Source organism: Larus michahellis, chromosome 1 (genome assembly GCF_964199755.1).
Source record: "Larus michahellis chromosome 1, bLarMic1.1, whole genome shotgun sequence".
In the NCBI taxonomy this organism is placed as follows: Eukaryota; Metazoa; Chordata; class Aves; order Charadriiformes; family Laridae; genus Larus; species Larus michahellis.
Window position 1 is genome coordinate 147,034,770 of NC_133896.1, and position 13,269 is coordinate 147,048,038.

The 13,269-nt window shown below is 42.0% G+C and overlaps 1 protein-coding gene across 2 annotated transcripts in view; it reads left to right on the forward strand.

The window, feature by feature from the left end:
- Positions 1-13,269, forward strand: part of DHRSX (dehydrogenase/reductase X-linked) — a 167,387-nt gene that overhangs the window by 135,868 nt on the left and 18,250 nt on the right. For both annotated transcript variants that reach the window (XM_074607379.1, XM_074607388.1), the window contains one exon: positions 1,945-2,152. In XM_074607379.1, the coding sequence (XP_074463480.1) occupies positions 1,945-2,152 (208 nt within the window). The remainder of the gene's footprint in view (positions 1-1,944; positions 2,153-13,269) is intronic.

The window sequence follows — 13,269 nt, forward strand, 5'->3', positions numbered from 1 at the left end:
TAATGCCAAGTCACTTTTATATTCATGCAGTGATTGTTCTTTATTCTTAAAATAGCCCATTTTACCCTGAGGCGCAGGTGATATCTTTATGATGATGGAGCTACGTTATCCAGCATGTAACAGCTCAGGCCGCTGGTTGGTGCAAGGGCTGTTTATGATCAGCTGTCCTTTTTTATTCTCTCTCAATTTATATGATGCTTTTGTAGCCCGTTTGTTTGTGCTTTGCTTGAACAAGAAGAGAGAAGGGAAAAAAAAGAAGAAAAGAAAAAAAAATAAGAGATGCACTGGAGATGGAGATTCAGTGTTGTTGTTTTTTACTTCCTGTAGCTGAATTGTACGATTTACCATTGTGTCTCCAACTTTCTGAGTCCATTCAGATAACACGAACAGTTAAATTGCTTCAATAGCCTTATACCTCTGCAGAGAGTCAGTCCGTTTGCTATCATCCAGGGCTTTCTGTGTGAAGTGCACAGGATATTATAAATAAGGTATTCAACAAGAATGAGATAACAAAAAGAACTCTGAGACATATTTGCTATTCATTCAAAATAAAAACCTTGCACGTATTAGCAACCACAGAAAACAGAAGGTTTGCTGCAGAGCAGGAACATCCCCAGCCCAGGCGTTTGCTGCAGTAAGGGTGAAGGTGTCCGTCCGGAGGATGGAGCTGTAGCTGCAGCCGTCACAGAGGGAAGGAGAGAGCTGGGAAAGAGAGATCTGCTCCTGAGTGGGTGACCCTCTATCTCCCACCACCAGCAGTAGCTGCTGCCTCATGGACACTGACCCCTGGCTCCCCATCATCATCATCATCATCAAGCAGCGCTGCTTCCCCAGGCTCTGGCAGAGGCAAAGGGGATGGGGACCAAAGCTGTTTTGCTGCACCCAGGAGCCCGTTGCTTTAGGCTCCTGCCTGCTTCGCCTATGAGCTGTCTGCAATGCCAGGAATTACCTTTGGTTCTGCTAAACACAAAAAAGGTTAGATGAGAGGGTGTAGTAATTACAAGAGCGAATTGTCATGGCATAGGAATTTGTGGAAGTGATGCTGAGGCCCCAGTCAGGAGGAGCATTCTAAGCGACATACCTGGTAATTTGCCTGGAACTAACCTGCTTATTTAAAAAGGAAAAATACTGTTGCCTGCATGCAGTGAAACCCAACTACTCAGCAATTCCTAGAAAGTTTGACTTGAAAGAAAGGCAGATTCAGCATCCAGATGAGAGAGGTGCAAAGGAGTCTCAACAGGTAATGTTTTGCCGTAACTCACAGTATATGTGTGCCTTCGTCGTACCTCCTGTTTGCCGCAGACCCAGCCAGCCATCTTTGCTCTAAAGGCGTATATGGCGTAACTGTGGTTACACTTGCAGTTGCTCTCCTTGCCCCATCTTTTTATCCATCACTGTGGCTGTGCATAATCTGGTGTGTCACTGGGGGAGGTGCAATGATTGCCTTACTCATCTATTCTCTGCCCAACACAGGAGCCTTCATCAGAAATCAGTAGGTCCTGCTGCAATACAAATAGTAATAACCAGGAGTAGTATGATCAGGCACGGATTTACTGGGTGGGAACAGGGTATGTATGTGTGGGAAGAGGGCAGTGAGGAAGGGGAGAGCAGTTTGAGGGCCTCTAGGTGATGTTGTCGTGGAGATTGGTGCCTCAGCATCTCTAGTTCAAATAGTTTAACAGAGAGATTCTGGCAGGTACCGTATAATTTTATTTTAAATTTTTTTCCTGCCATAAATCAGACTTGGTGTCTGACAGAATAATCACCAGAACCTCAGGAAACAACACGCCTGCCAGTGATAAGCTGTTTCTTGTGCCAACTCAATGTATAGCTGCTTGTTTGCTGGATATTGCAAAATGCAGTACATTTGATGTTTGTGCAATTCTGTTTTCCTTCTGATTATTTTCATGTGCATCTCCCTCTCTCTTTCTCTCCTGCATACAGATGTTCGTATTCACCCCATGGAGCCTATGCCCAAAGCAAACTTGCCCTTGTGTTATTTACCTATCGACTACAGCATCTTCTGACTGCAAATGGAAGCCATGTGACTGCTAATGTGGTAGACCCGGGAGTAGTGAATACTGATCTCTACAAACATGTCTTTTGGGTTATAAAAGTGGCCAAATGGATGACAGCCTGGCTATTTTTCAAGGTATGCAGTTTTTTAAATCATTTTGTTGCCCTGCCCCTGCATTGTGAGAGCTGTAGTCAGCATGAAGCCGAAGGTGTTTTGGAGTTTATCGTAATGTATGGTATTTATTGCATTTCTCTGTGCTGATGAGATGTACAAAATTGATAAAGACAGGCCTTCTCCAGAACAAACACTTATTTTAAATGGAGGGAGTGAGCTCTCACAGTAAGGGAAAGGAATGCTTTCACTGTCTGTGCCCATGCACTGATTATCTCTGCCCTGATCTACCCATGTGCCTTTGTGCATGCATGGGGGCAGAACAGCATCCTAACACGAAGCCAGAATATGCAAAGTGTTCCTCAGAAATGTCTTGTATGTCCTCTTGATGAGAAGCAGACATGATCTGGCACGGTCTACATGTACGCAACACGTTGTAGAGAAGAGGGCAAAGGGAAGAAGGAAGCTGTACAAAAATGGTGGTGGGAAGTGGCCATACTCCAGGCTGTGCACATCCAGCCACTTGTGCTCTGGGAGGTGGGACAATTTTCATTTAGTTTGTTTTTGTTGTTGTTTTTTTTTTTGACACATCCTTACGTGTACTTGTAATGGTACCTGATTTTCTATTATCTGTTCCTAGTCTGCATTAGGAAACTTAAAGCTGTTTGATAAAACCAATCCAGAAGTGGGACAGACCCAGTTAGGGTTAACTTCAGTAATGTTTTGTAGTGGTGGAAGCAGATCAATCTGAAATCAGTTTAGCTGTGCAGGTGCAATCTCCTCATGCGGACAAGCCTTAGGAGGACTTGTGCTGAGAAAATGTACCGCTTATAACTCTTTCAGAAAGTAGTTTTGTATTAAGTCAATGGAACCTGATTCCATTAGAGAAAATTAAATGTCCTAATTAAAATGAAGTATTTTAGATCAAGGGGAATGTCCCACAAAGCAAATTAATTTTAAACTTTGATATGGAAATATCACTAGCTTTAATTTTAGAAATGAAACTGGAGGCTGGAAGAGTGGCTGTAAAATAAGATGCAAACAAATAAACCCATATTTAAAAAAATTAATAGTATCTTCTGAGTACACCTTGAATATTGCAATAAAATTGTAATAGGAATGCTCATAATATGTAATGCATTCTTAAAGAAGCAGAATGCAGCTTTGCCAGAATGCATATATTAAACTTGTTTTGCCTCTTGTGATTGCCATTTTAAATATCAGTCTTGGGTCGTCGTGTTTTTTCATTGGACTTACTTCACCTTGCTAACATAACAGTTTCATGTAGATTTTAGGTTGTGCTCGGTATTTCCTCTAGAGCCACAAAATTCTGACAAAATGTCTGTGTCTGAGGGTGAGAATTGAGTCTCTTGTTGTTTACAGCACTCAATCCCATTCAGTTTTATTGCTGTGCCCAGGGAGACGTTTCTGTATTATACTGACCATGTTTAGACACTAAATGGGATGTCACTGAAGACACATAAAATGAGTTTGGATTTATCACAAAAGGGAGTCTCATACTTACAGCTCTAATAGTACTGTTGCCGATAGTTCCTGGTCAGTTCCTATTCTTTGGATGAGACGCCGCTCTAAAAGGATTCTGCCTCGCAACAGATGATGGACAGACAGACTGACTTGCAGGGAGGTGCAATGGGCGTGCTGCCTGAAAAGCAAATGCATCAATTGCTTGTTGAATTAGAGTTACTTCAGGTTTAGAGATAACTGAATGCTTTAGTTATTGAGGTTGAGATTTACACGTTTTTATATAACACTCAGTGTGTTTTTCCTATAAACCGAAGGAGAGGGAAACTCTTAGTATCACTCCTCCTGTCCTCCTTTAGACGTCTGAGTTTTGTCTCCAACTTCTACTCTCTGCTTATCGCTTAAGATATGTTTATATGTTCCGGATTGACTTTGCCTTCCTTTCTCACATTCAGGAGCACTTCATCACACAGGTATGCCCAATTCAGCTCTGGCGAAACTGCATCACAAGGCGATGTTTAGCTCCACGGCAAGCTCACGTTGAAAGCCTGCCTGGTAATTTCGGTAACGCTGCACCGCGTGCCGTAGTATCCAGCGTTCAAGCCTGGGTGGCTCTTGTGTTGGTCTCGTGCACTAGGGTAAATTTCCCCCGAGAAAAGTAAGAAAGCAAGTGCAGGAAAATTCAGTTGTCTGGTGAAACTAGCTGATAGTTGGCATTATGGATTTCTTCTCCCCTGGAATTTCATTCCTGAGTGCATGTATATGAATCTTCATTCTAGGATTATGTCAGTAATGCAGTGAAAATGAGATGATAGCTCTCTAATCATAGCAGCTCAAATAACTTTTATCACCCTGAAGTATTCTGAAGCGGTTTCTAAATGCGTGCAGGAAATTGCTTCACCCACTGCAACCTGGCGCTCATGAGAGCCAACACAGCCCAGATAGCTCCGGTGAGGAAATGCATCACGGATTTATCACATCACATTCCCTCAGAAGAGAGTCAACATGTTGTTTGATTTAATTCCAAAATACTGTGGCAGAGCCTCCACTGCCTGTAAATGCATTTCCACCGACACTGGTCCCAGTTGCATTCAAGTCAAATGCCTCCTGGGGATCGCAGCTTGGCCCCCACCCTTGCTGGGGCTGCGTGAATTTGAGGCGTCTCAGTGTGGCAGACAAGGCTGTCGGCTCAACATCTGCCTCATAGCTGCCTCAAGATATTTAGGTACTTAAGCAAATAAACCTACAGTCTCGTAAATAGGCCATGATACGTACATGTAATTTACTCAAAGTATTAATGGCTTGAGTTTCTCAGAACTGTGGAATATTGTCTTCTGGTCGTCATACATAGCTCAGAAAAATCTCTGCCAAATCACTTTGTTTGTTGTTTTTCCCCAACAAGACACAGTGAGAGGCACCCCTGTAGAAATAAGATAGGCCAAGCCAGAGGATCCGGTGACAGTCATAAAAATTGTGAAATGAATGCCTGCCCTTTAGAACTGATGGTTTCGTTCTTTCTCAGCTCGATTCTTTCTCAGGAAAGTTATTGCCTGCTGCAATAGTTATTCTTTAAATTTCGGTTTTGCAAATGTTTTTAATAAACAGGGATTGCACCTGTCACACGCAAGAGAGAAATTATGTTTGTTCCTCAAAAAATAAATTGATTTCTACCCCTATGACTTATCAGTAAATAAAAGCTGACGAGCTGTCCTCTGCAGAGTGTGGTGAAAATATGTTATCCCTCAGGAATTTTTAACACAAAGTGATCTTCTTTTTGAAGAGAAAGTCCAAACCAGTAAACAATAACTAATTAATAAGATAATAATAGTCTAAAAAGACATTCATCGGGCATCAAATTGCAATTTAGCCAACTATGCAATACACCAGTTTTAGTGATGGGTACCGTCCAAGCTGGAAACCAGGAAGGTACCATTTCCCTCTGAAGTAATTCTGCTTCTGCTACAGATACTGAATATTCATTCTTAAGCCAGATGGCTTCTGCTTGTGATACAATTAAAATGCCTTAGAGAAAAAAAAAATTGTTGACTTTCATTAATGTCCAATGGCAGGGACTGTTCTGCTTTGCACAACTTCATTATGCCGTCGAAGTACAGATATTTCCCACATAGCAGTGTTGTAAACTTCCTCAAAACCTTCTTTATGACAGGGTTGGTGAACATGTCATTATCAGATATAGAGTATTTGGTCCTTTCAGCCGCCTCAGATTGGTGCTTAGGAAGCCATTGTGGAAAGAAGACTGGATCAGATCTTGTCTCAGCTGTCATTTCCAAAGACAAAGTGCCACATAAGTGATTATTGACTGACAAACTGAAAATGAGTAGGATTAGTGACCCTGCCGGCCTGTAAAAGTGAAGGGAAAGGCTTCAGAAACACAGGCTAGAAATCAGCCAATATAAACTAGTTCATTTCTTTCATCTGTCAAAATAGGCTTAACTTCAGTGCAATTTTCCTATAATATTTTTAAAGAAATGCTTCCAGTCTGTAAGTGCTGCTAGAAAACAAGATCTAAAGAACCTGCATTCATCATTCATGCCGGAGGACACAGTCATGTAGGTCTTATTGCAGCATTTCTTGTTCAAACTGTCCCTTTGGCACTGTGAATGTAGAAAATTCATTTTATCCTCCCCCCTCGAGGTGTCAGAAGACAAACACATCGCCACACAATAACGCCAGCTGTACAGAATGAGAATAATTAAATTCTACAGCTGAAAGCAACAATTCATCAGCATCAACATCTTTGGTCCATGTGCGTGTGGTCCTCACGTAAAGCTAGTCTGGAATTTTCTCACAAAATGAAAACTGCTTACAGAAATATGTCATTTGCGATTAATTTTTACAAAATTATTTTCAGATGAAATGTAGGATTCTGGTCAAAATCAGGGAGAAGGAAACAGTCCACTTTATTCCAGTAACTCCGGTCTTTAAACAGGTCCTATTTTTGTATGCACAGGTACAGGAATCTAATCTTCAGAGGCACAGGGCTTCTTTTCTTCCATCTAATAAATATTTGGTTATTCTTACAGCCGTAGAACGATTCTAGGAGGAAAGATGGAAGTAGAGAGATAATGAGCAATCCACCTTTGAGCTAGCACATCCTGGCCACATGGGTATTTTTCTTCGATGTGAATCCCTGGACTCGTGTAGGCACCCAGGTATTGCCTGTTATGGGGTATGCAGATGCAACTTGGCTGCTTTATTTATTCTAACTGCTAAATAAGAAGGCTTAGGATCTTGGAGTGTTTTGTATCTGTCCTAATTAGGATTAGACCCCTCTAAAGTAGGCTGACTCTAAGTGCATGCCTACATAGCATTGGACTCTGGTCTCCACTAAACCAGTGGTCCCAAGTTATCATTATTTTTGTATTTTCTCAGGTCTAAGTAGACCAAATGTTTATTTTAAGAGGCACGTTGAGAGTTGGAGAGTGTTTTCATGGCAGGAAAGTGAAGGATTTGTGTTGCATGCCTTGGTGTATGGCACGCAAAGGGATAAGGATGCTGTATGGAACAGCACTGAATGGATGCGATTGTGTTGGAGTGCATGAGAGGGAGTCAAGGCTGTTGAAGTTCGTGTTTATAACTCTTATTTGGAGCAGCTGCTGGCGTGATCTATCCCCAAACCACACCCAGGCTTCCTCTTGGAGGGTACTAGTTGGAACAGGCTGAAACACAGCCATGGAGCAAGCAAAAAATGAAGCAGCGTGCACAGTCAGAGACCCATCTCATGCCCTGTCCCACAGTTTCAGTTGTTTGATTAAAAAGGAAAAAGCATCCTTTTTTTTTTTCCCTGACAGTATGAAATGGGAAGACTATCTTCCATCTTTCAAGAGAGTTCACAGGACAGGAGAACTGTCTCCATGTCTAACGTTGCTTGCAGGATTGACCCTTTTTAGCCTGGAAAATCGTCTAAAGAAGCACAGGTTAAACCAACACTATGCACTGTGTAAAAAACGATGCTTGCCCTGTGTGAAATTGTTTTGGAGTGAAACTTTTGGACTGCTAAGCAACTGAAATGTGATATCATTTTGCTGTCAGAAGCATACTGAAAACAGGCATTTGTACTGTATAAGGGTTTATTCCTAACTCCTGTGTGGTAGAGGATTGTTGATTTAACTTGACAAGTCAGGAAGATTCTTTCATTCTATCTGAGAAGAATTCAAATTGTATCCAAAAGAGGGGAAAAAATAGTCTCAATAGTATTGATGTAATGGGGAGAGAGTAAGTAAACAGTTAAGAAATTGTGAAAATACATGAGCTTAACCAGCGTTAGCACATCAGCACACCTCGTCTTGTAATCTGTAACTACTTTCATATTCAAAACCCACAGAATTAGTAGGAAAGACATTTTCCATCAATCAATTTATTCCTTGCTAACATTTGTCGGCAGTACTTTCCCATGTATTTGGTTAATGCTTTCGTGTGGTAATCTATTCGCAGTCAGACGTGTTGAAAATGGAACAAACACAAAAGAGAAAGATAATTCGCCATAGACCAAACAAATGCCAGGGACTCAGTACTGATTCCTGACAGTTTAAAAGAAGGTAACCACAATGCCTCTAATGTAAAGGTCTCAAAAAGGAGGTTGAAAGGCTGGGGAAATACAGAAAATCTTGAAGTTTCAACTAGACCGTTAGCTTTTCACTTTCAATCCATAATCTTCATAGATAAGGGTTATAGCATCACACTACTGTACTTCTCCCTTACTTGCCCGAGAAGTTCTAACTCCATCACCACATAATTAAAATGCCATTTTCTTTTGGTCATGTAATACCGTGCTATTTGAAACTTGAACCCACTGGCAGCAGAATACAGGCAGCCACTAATCTTTCTCATCAGTGTATCCCTTAGATACCTCTTTGAGAGAGAGGGAAAGAGAGAGAGAGGGGACCAGCCCAGCCCCCCCAAAGCAAATCATTCAGCAAGGGTAGGAACAGGAGTTACAGGCAGTTTCACTCTTCCGTAACACTGAGTTAAGGAAAAAGACCACCTGCTTCCCATGGAAAATCCTGCTACCAAGCTTGCAGGTGAGCAGCAGTTTGAAACTAGATCCCTAAAATAAGGAGATGCAGGGAAGGATGTTGTGGGAGTACATATATATATATATGTACACAGACAGTTTACCACCAGGTGTTGTATGCATTATAGACCAATTAATATTTCTCTTGGGGTGACCTACCTAAATTCCTTATTGATTTGCTTCTTGGGAGTAATGCATCCATAACAAAACCATGCTGATAAAATTTATATTGCAGAGCCCCATCACCTAAAGCCCCTACTCACTACAGAAAAAACAATATTAGGAGGTTTTGGAAATTTACAGGCACTCCTTTCCCCCTCTCTGAATGTGACAGTCCTTAATTTACCAGTAATCCAAGGAGACTGAAAAACCTTTCAATGTGAAGTAAGGAAACTCTTCCATGAAAAACATAGGCACAGTTTTTAATAGTTATCCTGAGCTTTCAAAGGTTGATAGAAAATGCCAAGTTCTCCCAAGAAGCTGAAAACATCCCCTTTTCCAGTGGTCTAGGCATCTGTGCCTGCAAGCCACCTCTGACAGGGCTCCTACTTCATAAATGTCTGCAATAGGAATGCCCACATCAGAGCTGTTCATCCAGTGATCTCCTCGTGGTCACTGCTAGTACTGGATCTGCCTTATCCTAAAATTTATATCTATGGTTTGGCCAGATGAATCAAGTCCTTCAAGTGCCAGATTACCCCTGTGAACAACAAAGGGGTTCTCTGGTGACTAGCTCAGCTGGAGACATCTGTGCTGTATAAAGGTATAACGTTAGTTAAGATGAATCCCATCACAAGGTACAGGACATTAAATCTGTGTTATTTAAAAAATCAGTTATGCTAATAAAGAACTGCAGATTGTATGGTTCTGGATGTGCACAGGAGAGAGTAGGAACTGGAAAGGCATGTTCACATATCTGGGGCACAAGTAATCTGTAATCAAGCTGGTTTTTCAGATCACAGCTCGAAGGTGTTTGGAGTATCAGACCATTTCCCGTAGAAGTGGGAAATGTGTTCGTGGGCAGCCACAGGTGAGGAAATCCCGGTTACTTATGAAATGCATTTCTCATAAATGTTTACAATCCATTGTGTGCCTCCATTATTTATCACATAGATATTGCCATGCATTTACATGTGTACTCCCTGTATGTATTTATGATAGTTTAATATATATAAGAAGAGAGAACCACAGAAAGCAAGCTCCACCCACTATTTGAGGAAGAACTGGAAATAGCAAATACATTTTTTAAAATAACCCGATCATCCAGCACCCAATTTGTGAGTTTTGAAAAATTTCAATTCAGAAGTCACTTGTCTGGCTTCAGTAATGAATATAACAATTACAAGTGCCAGCCCCAAACATTCATGTTTGCGTTTTAGAAAGGGTACTGAGATACTGCAAGACATAGTTCACATGGTTCATTTTGTTCTCATTATGTTCTCAGCTAAATACATGGGATTCGGTGGATTTTGGTGGGTAAACATGAGAAGGGGATTTGGCGCAGTGGCTCTAGCCCCCATTTGTCTAGAAGGAAGGTGATCCTACATGTGGCACAAACACAAGTCAGTAATACAATCTGTCCAGAGTTAGTGGTTTCTATACATTATTACATAGTTAAACATTCTCTTTAAATTGGGTCTCAGTCTCTTCAAGGAAAATTTGGTTCTTGCCATCTCGGTGCTGGAAAGGGGAAGTGACCACGGGAATTAGGTTACCACAGACCAGGCGCTCTGCGGGGGATACAGAGCGTATGCAGAAGAGGATTTGGATGAAACCTGAGCAATGTGCAATAAAACAAGCATGAACTTGGGCAGCTTATCAGGGATGGGATTTATAGTGGTATTTGTTTGGCCCTGTCTCGCTGACCTACTTTTCAGTCACTGGAATAGGAAGGAGGTGCTGCTGCTGGTCCCAGGCTCAGGCACGGCCTGAAAAAATAAGTGTGGCTCCCAACGCCTCTTAATTGCTCATCAAAGTCTTGGAGCTAGCCACCACCAACTTACAAGCTTAACTTACCCTCTTATTAATATTTTAGCCAATTTAGTGAGTATCTTGAATGAATGTCAGGGGCCAGAGTTGGTGCCCTGTGCCTGGCAGCCCTGTGCTCCCACAGCTTTGCTGTGAGCGGCGTTGTGCGGTGGCTCTCCAGCTGCCTTGCGTCCCCGCAGCAGGCAGCAGGATGCTGAGGCTGAGTGTGGCTCTCAGGAAGAGCGGTGTTGATTGGCTCATTCAGTATTTTTGCCTGCCAAGCTCTTGAGATGCAAAATGCACTCTTCCACAGCCTCTGCCACTTGTCGCGTGGTATCCTCAGATGATTAAAAATGTGGAAAGATAAAAGCTGTCCCATTGTTTTTGGAGCTCAGAGTGTTGAAAATAAAATTACACGCTATGAGTATATTTTGACAGGTGGCTCTGTTCTAAAAATGATGTAGAAAAGGCACTATGGGGCAAAATGCTTGTTTTTGTGAGGGTCCAAAATGTGAGGGTTGTACATTGTCCAGTTACAAAGGCTATTTTTATGACTGCCCAAGCTGTGAATGTAGCTTGGTCATTTCTCAGAGAGGACTTCATTTATCACCACTGTCATACATCATGACCAGTAATGGTATCTTAGGTCCCCATTTTCCTGTGCATATAAAATGATGACCTCCATCATCATGAAGATTTTGGTACTTCATCAGTGGCTTTGCACAAGTGTAGCTGCTCAGAACCTGGTAAACAAGTAACTAAGACCCAAACCTAAAAGCATCCAGGTCCCAATCTTATTGTGTGTTCTTGTAGCAAGGATTATCTGATCTGACTTCACAAAGTGGAGTGCTGTCCTTCTGTAAAGCATTTTACATGTCTGATCCTGCTCCTTAGAGGTTCTCCGTGATCTGGGGCTGGCCTTTTATGTTTCTCGCCTGGTTTAGGTTTGTGGCACCTGTGTCCTATTTTATATGCCTATTATCTGGGGAAGTGGATTAAGGCTGGCACAGATACACCAAACCCTAATCGCTTTAGAAGGCCTGCAGATCCACTGATTTGAAAAATTCAAACTTGAATTATGTTTAGAAAAAAAAAAAATACTATGCAAAACTCCCTGCTTCCTGCGTTCCAGATCTGCCAGATCTGCTTCTTGAATGGATTTCAAGCATCAGCCGAATTTTTCAAATCAGATCTACAATCTGGCAGATCTGGAATGCAGGAAGCGGGGAGTTTTACATATTTATTTTTTTTTCTAAACATAATTGCCCTGCTAATACTATTTTATATACGCTCAGTGCTCAGTTTTGGTTTTGGTGGTGTGGTGGTGTTTTTTTCCCCCCTTATATTGGGTCAAGGCTGTTTTATATGAACCACTGTTTTCACTGCAAAATACATCCATCGCCCAATACCTTGGCTGTATAACTTCTCCTATGAGAATTTCAACCTGCTCGTCACAGCACTGGGTCAAAGGCAGATTGCTGGTGAGTCATCTATTTCCAGCTTTTTGAAAAAGTGATAAAATACAAAATGTGTCTGTGCTGAGGTACCTGGGTTTGTCATCTCCAGGTCACTACAAAACAGTTTACTCAGAGGAGCCAAGGGGATTCTAAAGCACCTCCAGTGCTCAGAAGCAGCACTCGCACACGTGATGCACAAGCTGTCCCATGCTTTCCCAGTTGTAAAGAAAGCATTTGCAGCATAACAGTCATTACGCTTCATAGATGTGAGCAGGTACCATCCCACTCAAGGATGGTGCCAGTGCTGTTGCTGCTACCGTAAAGACAACACATCTTTCATGCATTGATTTAAGTTTGATTCTGTAGAAGCTCTAGGCAACAAGTTTTTTTTTTCCTTCTCTTTATTGTCAAGTTATATCATGATATCTAGCAATAACCTTTAATCAAAATAAACAGAACTGAGGTTGCTTTTAAGGAAACAATTTTGTCAAGACAAGAATGAATTGAAGCAAGCTGACTGGAAATTTATTTACTTTGAGAAAGTGAGAAAAAAAAGAAGAAAGAAGTAAGAACTTGTTTCTAATCATTGGAATCAGACTCCGAAAAAGGCTTCCACAGAGTGGCAGGTATAAGAAAACTGTTGTTTTTTAAGATGGAGTTTAAATAGGTTTATGGAGAAGATCAGATGTACTTGGCACTGGTGAGGCCTCACTTTGAGTACTGTGTTCAGTTCTGGGCCCCTCTGTACGAGAGGGACATTGAAGTGCTGGAGCGTGTCCAGAGGAGAGCTACCAGGCTGGTGAGGAGTCTGGAGACCAGGTCATATGAGAGGCTGAGGGAGCTGGGCATGTTTAGCTTGGAGTAGAGGAGGCTGAGGGGAGACCTCATTGCCCTCTACAACCACCTGAAAGGAGGTTGGAGAGAGGTGGGTGTTGGCCTCTTCTCCCAGGTGAATAATGACAGGACCAGAGGAAATGGTCTGAAGTTGCGGCAGGGGAGGTTTAGATTAGATATTAGGAAGAATTACTTTACTGAAAGAGTGGTCAGGCACTGGAACAGCCTGCCCAGGGAGGTGGTTGAGTCACCATCCCTAGAGGTGTTTAAGAAACGTCTAGATGTGGCACTTCAGGGCATGCTCTAGTGGCAGGGATTGTAGGTTGTGTGGTTGGACTCAATGATCTTAAGGGTCCTTTCCAACC